General features: G+C 43.5%; 1 protein-coding gene across 4 annotated transcripts; it reads left to right on the top strand.

Moving 5' to 3' along the window:
• Positions 1–2,819: 2,819 nt before the first annotated feature.
• LOC109865574 (ribonuclease H2 subunit A) lies at positions 2,820–10,147 on the top strand. 4 transcript variants are annotated; one of them, XM_020453860.2, is made up of 9 exons: positions 2,820–2,929; positions 7,184–7,350; positions 7,570–7,641; positions 7,854–7,980; positions 8,089–8,176; positions 8,609–8,746; positions 9,041–9,128; positions 9,488–9,611; positions 9,877–10,147. In XM_020453860.2, exons 2-9 carry the CDS (start codon positions 7,224–7,226, stop codon positions 10,040–10,042), a joined length of 930 nt encoding a protein of 309 aa, XP_020309449.2. In that variant the 5' UTR covers positions 2,820–2,929; positions 7,184–7,223; the 3' UTR covers positions 10,043–10,147. The 4 variants fall into 4 exon arrangements, with proteins under 4 accessions (XP_020309449.2, XP_020309452.2, XP_020309451.2 ...); XM_020453863.2 differs by lacking the exon at positions 2,820–2,929 and adding an exon at positions 2,953–3,002 and having other exon boundaries at positions 9,877–10,141; XM_020453862.2 differs by lacking the exon at positions 2,820–2,929 and adding an exon at positions 3,024–3,129 and having other exon boundaries at positions 9,877–10,141.
• The last annotated feature ends 288 nt before the right edge of the window (positions 10,148–10,435 follow it).

Genomic DNA, 10,435 nt, shown 5'->3' with positions numbered 1-10,435 from the left:
TTAATGATACCAGTCTACACATGTCGTTCCAAATTTCACTCATTTATGGATAAAGACTTTAATCCAGTTAAACTTTGTGAAATCTGTTCTGTTCCGCAGTGTGGTGCATGGTGGGTATTTTTCTCTGATAATTCCAGGAAAAGAGCAGTGTTTCCACCCAGGAATTGCTTTCTCTCACCTTTTGTACCCACTAGCCAGCAGCACTGACACATGAGCACTGATTTTGCAGATGTCTATCTTGCAGAAAGTTTTACTTGCAATGATTGTGGTATGTGGTTATACTACTGATTGTCAGTAGATCTGGATAAGAGCATCTGCTAAAGGACTAACATATAAATGTAATGACTTGCCTAAGGATTGCCTCTAAGAGCTAAGTGACAATCAAGGGAAAAGTGTGTTTTTTGTATTCTGTCCATGTGCTACTTGGTTCTACTTAATAATTGACTGACACAGTAGCATCAGTACAACTTAATGCACTACACACAGAGACGGACACACTCCAGTGGAGGCTGCTGAGGGGAGGACGGCTCATAATAATGGTTGGAATGGAGCAAGTGGAATGGCATCAAGCCATATGTGTTTGATGTATTTGAAACCATTCCACTCTATTACGCTCCAGCTACCATGAGCCCGTCCTCCCCAATTAAGGTGCCACCAATCTCCTGTGACACACAAACACACACACTAATGTGCAGCATGTACCGTAGGCACTCCCTCACGTAAGGTGGAAGAGAGGAGAAAGAGATGTCTGCCCTTGGTAAGGTGGAAGAGAGGAGAAAGAGATGTCTGCCCTTGGTAAGGTGGAAGAGAGGAGAAAGAGATGTCTGCCCTTGGTAAGGTGGAAGAGAGGAGAAAGAGATGTCTGCCCTTGGTAAGGTGGAAGAGAGGAGAAAGAGATGTCTGAACTTGGTAAGGTGGAAGAGAGGAGAAAGAGATGTCTGCCCTTGGTAAGGTGGAAGAGAGGAGAAAGAGATGTCTGAACTTGGTAAGATGGAAGAAAGGTGAAAGAGATGTCCTTGGTATGTAAATAAAATGATGACCGTGCACTATTTACACACTGACGAAGATGTAGTGTGTGTATGTGAGCATGAGGGTATACGTTTAAGCGTGTGTCTCCGCGTGCGTACGTCTGTGTCACATAGACTGAGACACTCAGCGACCTGATGAGGTGTGCTACTGCCCATTAGCTTGTTGTTTTACCTCCCTAGCTGAGTAGCGAAGTCATTTCCCCCCGCACGTAGCCTGGGATTACGACATCACCTCAGCAGGTGCTCGTCTACATTACAGGAACCCGACAGCGAGGCCATCAAAAAGAGCAGCATCGCATTAGTGGAAACCAAGACTGTTCTCAGGGCAGGCCTGGTTGTAGCTAGATATGTTCAATTTTAGCATTTAAGCTAACCCTTTCCCTAACCTAATTATCTTAACCGTCCACGTTAATTGTCCTAACCTGCCACGTTAATTATCCTAACCTGCTATGAAAAGTCACTTCTGCTAATCAAAACCGGCAGACCTGCCCTGAGAACAGTCTTGGTTTTCACTAATGCGATACAGCTCAAAAAGGGAGGGGGGAGAGGGTCCACTAGAGAGTGAGTGCACCTGACCCTCGAGAGGGGGAGAGGAGGTTGGGGGGAGAGAAGACAGTCCACTTAGTAGCAGTGTCACCCCCTCCAGCCCTCCTTCTTAGTTCCATACACACAGTGGTCAATTACAAAGGGATGGGGGGGGGGGGGGGGGAACTAGAGAGATAACAGGGGGAAGAGAAGAGTGGGGAGCGAGGTAGAGGTAGAGGCAGAGAGAGGTAGAGGCAGAGAGAGAGAGAAGGAGAGGTGAATGAGAGAGACAGCACAAAAAAAGAGAGACACAGAAGAAAAACAACCCCTCTGGTTTGTCTAAGAGGGTGATTGGTCTACAAACCATTATCAGAGAGGACCATAAAGACCACACACACACACACAATCTAGGAGGATCAGAGAGGTCAACATGACTAACGACGCTAATGCTCCATGAGTACGTCCTCATGGTCACCACAGCTCTCTCACACACACACACACACACACACACACACACAAGGCTGCTAGCCGTGTGCTAACCACTGCTAACTAATTAGCACCCATTGAGGGGGACTTGTCGTTCCGTTGGATGAAATTGGAACGTTCAAGTGGGAACAACAAATTAATGTAGGTTAATAAATGATATCACTCATCATGGTGGTTGGTGTAATTAGGAAAGGGTTAATAGTTTGACATGTTGTACTATCAGAGTGAGAAGAGAGAAAACATGAAAAGATACTTGAGGAGAAGTGTGTTCTTTCATAGATGACATCCTGTGACATGGTTATAACCACTAACATATCTGGACTGCAGGTAAATTAGGCTACATTAAATCTAGATGTCACTGTGTAATCCCAACAGCGAGGCCATCAAGAGGGAGGGGGAGGCGCGGGAGGAGGAGGGAAAGGGACCACTTAGGAAAGGCCATGTTTTTTGTTGTTGTACCATGTTAACATTCGCTTGAATACCAACCTAAGTGATTCGGTCATGTGTACGTACCTACAATGGGATTTATTTTGTTGTGTGAAATATTTGTTGTTCACAGGGGCCGACGTGTGCGAACACACACTAAGCATCTCGTTCAACAGAGTGACATTGTTGTTGTCACTCATGTTCAAGTTTCAGGTTTTATTTGTCACATGCACAAATAGGGAAATGCTTAATTAACATGCAAGCCCTTGAGTTAGACCAGTAAAATGGAAGACTGTTGCTGCCATCCTCCGAGTGTAGAGGTACTGCACTAAAAGAATAGGCATACAACCCAGGGATACAGTGGATGGGACTACAAATCCCACGTAGCCCAGCATGAGGGTCACGTCAGCGATTCCGCGCCAAAATTGACTGACCACCAGACAAGAATATCAACAACACACGGGGTGAGTGGGAATTTTATGTGCTTATCTTTCCTTTTCACTTGCTAAACGGCGTACATTATTCAACTAAACGCAAGTAAGAAACTAAAATGTTTCTAACATGCATTAAACAAACTGCTTAGCTAGACAGTTAGCCCTAGATCACGACTCTCAATTCCATTACTAGTACACAAGTCATTTGACGAAGGCGTCTTCTGTATGGGGTGAAGTATATATTTAATAAACAAAAATATTGTTTTTTCCAGGTGTTTGAAGCTGGTGCACAAAACCGAAAGTAAAAAAAACGAAACTCAAGCACGGGAAGCATAGAAATCGAGCACATAACACAGGTCTACCGCAAATTTGACTTGCTTTAATGAAAGTGACAGATCTATAACTTATTTCTATGTGAATCTGGGTCACCCAAAAAGTTACATAATGATGCTTAAAAAGGTGTACTACCGCTCTGCCATTTCATCGTTGCTAAAATTAATGGTTTGCATTGCTTGTTTGACACACAAGTAAGTATAGTGTAGAGAATCAATGTACCTTCTAAACTGCTGTAAAATATATTTTCCATAACCAAAAATAATGTATTTTCAACTGTTTGAAGCAGGTGTACAAAACCAAAATTAAGATGCATAAACGAAACTTAAGAACGGGAAGCATAGACATAGCGCAGATAGTCTAGTAAGCGACAGATCTGTTCTAACTTTCAATGAGTGACATCTCTAACTCACATTTCTGTGAGTTTGGTCTGGTCGCCTAAAAAGTTACACATTGTAGTTTTAAGAGCCACGATGCTTGGTCTGAACATTAACATGCATCGCTTGAGGTACGGTTTTGGAATCATAAGGACTTTTTCTTACCAGCGATAAATACTTTTCAAAAAACGAAAGGTTGAATTGATAATACTTTTTTATAGGGTTAATGTTCCCACATCTCCATGTTACAGCGCTTGTTTATGGGACATTTATGGAAGAGAGGCGACCACCTGTACTAATTCGCTATCTAGCATGCTGCTGTCTAGCACGCTGCCGAACCCCTGTGTGTAACCGTAACTCGGGGAGTGTAGTTTCTTTGGATGGAGGCACCCATAGTTGTATGGATCTGTGCAAAACTGCTACAGTAAGTGTATATATTTTTACAGATTCTTTATTGCTGATGAAAAATAAGGGTAGGATGTCTGTCCACCACCCACGAGGTTTGGTGATGAAATGTCACTTATTTATGGTATAAAATACATTTTACCAAGACACACATGATTATTCGTGTTCTGAATCGTCCAGTGGGGTCTTTCTTTACCATACCATTAATATTATATCCAAAAAGTCAGATTTCGTAACCTAATTAGATCCGATAATAAGCACCGAGCTCTGTTAGAGCGTGCAGCTTTCTCGCAGCGGTTTTAGAGGATTTACTTGTTGTGGAATTCTGCAAAGTTGTTTCCACTGGTCACAAAAAGCTAAATTAACATGACACGAGCGGAATTAAATGTCAAAGGCTTTGAAAATAGAAAGCTTGCTGTATTCCGTTGACATTTCAGAGATACGCTTGTTTTTGTGAAACATCTTAGAAACATTGAATTTCGCATTAATATGAAAAGCGTTTACTAAAATATAAAAAATGCATGTTGTCTTAAAATCGATATCTATCTTACCTCTGTATTGTTTTATTCCCCCGGATTTGAGAAGAAGGATGACTAGTTCAACGGCGAGCCTGTCAGTTAGCCTTAATTCTCGCACAGCATCCATCCTAGTTGACGCAGTGCGATTTCCAGATTCTTTGACACTTTTTTATCTCATGCCTCCATTGAATTATTCACCCTAATTTTGGCCCTCCTAAAGGGTAAAAACTCCAATAACTTTTGAATGAATTATGATAGAGACATGAGGTTTGGACCATTGGTTTTCTTAGAGGTGAAATGATGCGTTTTTGATTGGACACCCTAATAAGGGCCATATATTTCGAAAGCTGTATGCAAGCGCTGATTGACGTTTCTAAACGTTAAAACACAGCGTGGGGATTGTATAGTGAACAAAAAAATATAAACGCAACATGCAAGAATTTCAAAGATTTTACTTAAGTACAGTTCATATGAGGAAATCAGCCAATTGAAATAAATGTATTAGGACCTAGTCTATGGATTTCACATGTACAGATACCTTAACAAAAGAGTTAGGGGCGTGGACCAGAAAACCAGTCAGTATCTGGTGTGACCATTTACCTCATGCATGACACATCTCCTTTGCATAGAGTTGAACCAGCTGTTGATTGTGGCCTGTGGAATGTTGTGCCAGGAAGTTGCTGGATTTTGGCGGGAACTGGAACACACTGTCATACATCATCCAGGTCATCCCAAACAGGCTCAATGGGTGACATGTCTGGTGACTATACAGGGCATGGAAGAACTGTTACAATTTCAGCTTCCAGTAATTGTGTACAGGTCCTTGTGACATGGGACCGTGCATTATCATGCTGAAACATGTGGTGATGGTGGCTGATGAATGACACGACAATGGGCCTCAGGACCTCGTCACGGTATCTGTGTGCATTCAAATTGCCATCAATAAAATGCAATTGTGTTTGTTGTCCATATCTTATGCCTGTCCGTACCATAACCCCACCATGGGGAACTCTTTTCACAACGTTGACATCAGAAAATCCCTCGCCCACACAACGCCATACACGTGGTCTGCGGTAGTGAGGCCGGTTTGATGTACTGCCAAATTCTCTGAAATGAGGATGGTAGAGAAATTAACATTAAAGTCTCTGGCAACAGCTCTGGTGGACATTCCTGCAGTCAGCATGCACATTGCACACTCCCTCAACTTGAGACATCTGTGGCATTGTGTTGTGACAAAACTGCACATTTTAGAGTGGTCTTTTATTGTCCCCAGGACAAGGTGCACCTGTGCAATGATCATGCTGTTTAATCAGCTTCTTGATATTGCACACCTGTCAGCTGGATGGATTATCTTGGCAAAGGAGAAATGCTCACGAACAGGAATGTAAACAGAGAAATAAGCTTTTTGTGCATATGGAACATTACTGGGATCTTTCATTTCAGCTCATGAAACATGGGACCAACACTTGCAATGTTGCCTTTATGTTTTTGTTGAGTATAGTTGACATGGGCCAGTCGTGGGCGAAGCTAACCTCTGAGTTTGAGAGCTAGCTCTGACCCAGGCCGTCGTTCTGCTGCACTCTCACTATCAGCCTGACTTCTTTTAGTGACTAGCTTAAATACACTTCCGTAACTCACCAAAGTAAAGATGTTAGAGTGCTGGGTCACGGTTGTCATTCCTCCAAAATGCTTTGCATACTGCCACAGACTAGCTTAAGTCCACGTGCATGGATGGGATTTGCACTACTACCGACACATGCACTGGTTAGTTCTACTGTGAATGGTTCACAGGTCAGCTGTTTGTTCTCCCACACCCGTCCGTAATTACTAATAAGGCATCCACAACCGCTTGACTAAATGTGATAAAGTGGAAATCTGAGGCCCGCATCCGACCCTAACCCACTAATATAGAAAATGCGGTCTAGGCTACAGGCAGAGACAGCAGAATTATTTGTTGTTGTCAGGGGGTGCAATGTGTTTTTTGAAGCCTATGTTTGTGATTATAATTTCTGACATTCTGGTGGGTTATTTGTTAGTCAACTTGTCTATAATTAGATACATGCAGCTTCTCTTCTGTCATTATATGTTTCCCTAGATGAAACCTTTGCTCACCAGTGTCACCAGAATCATAGATAGAATGAATGTTTCTATCTAGTTGACCTCAGTAAAGATTTCTTTTGTCATCTTTGCTTCTCTCACAGAGGAAAGACGTTTAGGGACCAGTGAGAGCATTTTATAACAAACAGCAAAAACGGGAACTATTTTCTATGTAACATTTCCAAATGATGGCAGTTTTAGCAGCTGTAAGGAAATAGACAGCTGTGTCCACCCATGCTCCCTTTATCCACACCATATTTAATGACCCTAAACCTGCCCTCCCTGCGGATGTAACCGTGGGGACGGCGGATTATGAGTCAACCCCACCCATCACTATTCTACTGTTATTTCTAGCTGGCTATATCTTGTAATTGCTTGCTTACAATTTGATTGCTATTTCACATTTCAAAATGTCAACATAGCTGCTCACCAAGACCCTTGAAATGTTAGTTACAGTTGTTTAGGCTACTTATCCTTTACAGTTGTTTACAGATCAGTTGTTGTTTACAGTGTACCTTCTCTGTACAGTTGTTTACAGCTCTTGTTGTTTACAGGTGATTACAGACTTACAGAAACAGACAGTGGAAGGTCACCATGGATCTCGGTGAGTTTGAAGCAGACAACTCGGTGAGCTGTCGCCTGGCTTCAGCAATACCCGACGTCTGCAAGACAGAAGACTGCTGTTTGGGTATCGATGAAGCCGGCAGGGGGCCTGTACTGGGTGAGTGGGCCTCCTTTTCAAATGTCATGGATCACTAGTCCATGTTAACTCATCTATTTTTACGTTTACATTTTGGTCATTTAGCAGATGCTATAAAAAAAATGGATTGGCTCCTATTCAAACGTCATGGATCACTTAGTAGGTCACTGAATGTCTGTTATCTAGTTGCTTGGTCATCATTCGATGTTGCTTGCTAATATCATGCATTCGCTCTACCAGGACCCATGGTCTACGGAATATGTTTCTGTCCTGTCGCCAAAAAGGAAGCTCTGAAGGACTTAAAAGTGGCAGGTAAGTTCATGAATTATTATTTTGTAAAGATATGCAATAACCTTCAGGAGGAATCTGTTAAATAATTAATTCATATATGTGTTGTGAAGGATGCCTGTGTGACTGTATTGTACATATCTATGTCTCTAGTGACAAACCTTTTCAGGATCAACAAAGTTGATTCATGCATCTGTTTGTTGTACAATGATGAGTTACTGCGTCTCCTCTTCTAGACTCGAAGACGTTGACTGAGGCCCAGAGAGAGGATCTATTCCGCAAGCTGGACGAGGCCAAGAGCTTTGTAGGCTGGGCTCTTCAGATTCTCTCACCCAACACTATCTCTACCAGCATGCTGCAGAGGTATTTACACACATACTGTACTACACACACACACACAGAGAAAGAGACACAGAGCGAACAACCGAACACACACACACAGATGATTCTAACCGTTCTGCTCTTCCACAGGTCAAAATACAACCTGAATGCTCTCTCTCATGACGCAGCCATTGGCCTGGTACAGTTCGCCCTGGACAGTGGAGTGCAGCTCAAAGAGGTACGGTACAAAGCATCTTGGTTATTTCAAACCATCCATACAAACACACTGATATCCTTCATACAACACAACAAACCCTCTAGATGTTCTTTCTGGACTCCTCTTTTCTCTTACTCTGTCTCTCTATATTCCTTTTCATGTCTCCCTCCCTCGCGTTCTCCCTTTCTCTCTACCGTAGTCACTACCCTTCCAGCTATATAGACATGTTCTTTTTACTCGTTATTTACTGTGTATTTATTACTTCTGTCACTATTTCTGTTTTGGTTATTTTATTTTGTATGTTTAACTGCATGGGTGGAAAAGGACCCGTAACTAAGCGTTTCACTGTTGTTTACCAAGCACGTGACAAATGAAATGTCATTTGATTCATTTGACCAACCTTTTATTACTACCCTGTCCCTTGTCCTCCCTCCCTCTCCCTGTGTGTGACAGGTGTTTGTGGACACGGTGGGTCCTGCAGAGAAGTACCAGGAGAAGCTGTCCCAGCGGTTCCCCGGGGTGGAAGTAACCGTACGACCCAAAGCTGACTCCCTCTTCCCCATAGTCAGTGCTGCCAGTATCTGTGCCAAGGTTAGATGTCACGCTAATGCCAAACTCTTCCTTTGTTTTTAATAGTTTCCTCTCTTTGTCTCCTGTACCACGAGACCAGGGACCTGAAAGTTACTGGAGTGAAGGGTTTTGTCCCAGATTAGCAGTCCTCTTCAGGAGCAGGATTGAGGTAGCCTGAGTGCCAGTTTGTTTGTGCTATCATGCCAACTTCTTGTCAAACCCTGACAGCGATTAAGTTGACAGGCGCACAAACAGACCTGGGACCAGGCTAAGAAGGAGGATCACTGGCCTAAACGATCTCTGCTGCTCCCTCAGGTGGCCAGGGACCATTCAGTAAAAGACTGGAACTTTCCAGAAGACCTAGGAGAGGTGGATGCAGACTACGGCTCTGGCTACCCCAACGGTCAGTAGGGAAACGCGTTAGGGAAAATCTTCACCCATCACACACACTTTTTAATGGCTTGGCAGCACTGGAACGATATATGAAGTTCAGCATCTTGTATTGAATCCCAGTTTAGTCAAATTTGATGCATTTCTTTGTCCTTTAATGGTAGAATGTGTTTTAACACTAGAAGTACAGAGACCATCGTTTAAATGTTGTATTATTCTGCAATTTTAAAAGTCATGGCTGGTAAAGGATGGAGGCCCATCTTTTGTGTTAAATAGACATTTGTAGGAATACAGTAGTGTTTTAGTGCAGTAATGGTATAATTTGTTTAAAATAAAGTAGAATTGACCTTTTTCTTGTTGTGTGTCTTCCAGACCCGAAGACGAAGGCGTGGCTGTTGAAGGAGCTTGACCCGGTGTTTGGCTACCCTCAGTTTGTCAGGTTCAGCTGGAGCACCACACAGACCCTGCTGGACAGCAAGGCTGTCACCGTACACTGGTGAGGAGAGATGGGCTAGGGGGACTGGGGTGGGATGAGGGTCTGTGTTGAGAGAGGGGGTACAGGTGAAGAAGGGCTTGTAGAGGGGCCAGGGAAGGGAGTGGTAGATGGTGAAAAGGTCTCCGTGTTTACCCTATATTCTACTAATTTATTTTACTACTATACAAGTGTTTCAGCTTTGTGAGAAGGGAAGAGGCGTAATGTGAAAGCTGTGTTTGTCTACATTCAGTAGAACAAGTTCACATAACTATTTGTGTGTAATCAGGGATGATGATGAGGAGGATGGTGAGAAGGCCGCAGCCCGTCAGAACAACACCTCCATGCTCTCCTACTTCAAGACAGGCTCCAAGACCTCCGCCCAGCAGGGCAACACACACCAGACACACCGCTTCTTCACAGAGAGGAGACTGCAGAGCCTGGCCACACTCTGAGACAAGGAGAGGAATACACACACCCACTGAGACAAGGAGAGGAATACACACACCCACTGAGACAAGGAGAGGAATACACACACCCCCGAGACAAGGAGAGGAATACACACACCCACTGAGACAAGGAGAGGAATACACACACCCACTGAGACAAGGAGAGGAATACACACACCCACTGAGACAAGGAGAGGAATACACACACCCACTGAGACAAGGAGAGGAATACACACACCCACTGAGACAAGGAGAGGAATACACACACCCACTGAGACAAGGAGAGGAATACACACACCCACTGAGACAAGGAGAGGAATACACACACCCACTGAGACATGGTACACAACACACACACCCACTGAGACATGGTACACAACACACACACCCACTGAGACA

This window comes from Oncorhynchus kisutch, linkage group LG1, assembly GCF_002021735.2.
Source record: "Oncorhynchus kisutch isolate 150728-3 linkage group LG1, Okis_V2, whole genome shotgun sequence".
NCBI lineage: Eukaryota > Metazoa > Chordata > Actinopteri > Salmoniformes > Salmonidae > Oncorhynchus > Oncorhynchus kisutch.
Note: the sequence above shows the minus strand (reverse complement) of the source record. Positions and strands in the feature narration are given on the sequence as shown.

What these genes read in the sequence shown, in the direction of transcription:
- LOC109865574 (XM_020453860.2), top strand. Translation starts at nt 7,224, where the DNA reads ATGGATCTCGGTGAGTTTGAAGCAGACAACTCGGTGAGCTGTCGCCTG. An exon ending in GAAGGACTTAAAAGTGGCAG is followed by an intron (nt 7,642 to 7,853) that starts GTAAGTTCATGA and finishes CTCCTCTTCTAG; the next exon opens with ACTCGAAGACGTTGACTGAG. An exon ending in CGGCTCTGGCTACCCCAACG is followed by an intron (nt 9,129 to 9,487) that starts GTCAGTAGGGAA and finishes TGTGTCTTCCAG; the next exon opens with ACCCGAAGACGAAGGCGTGG.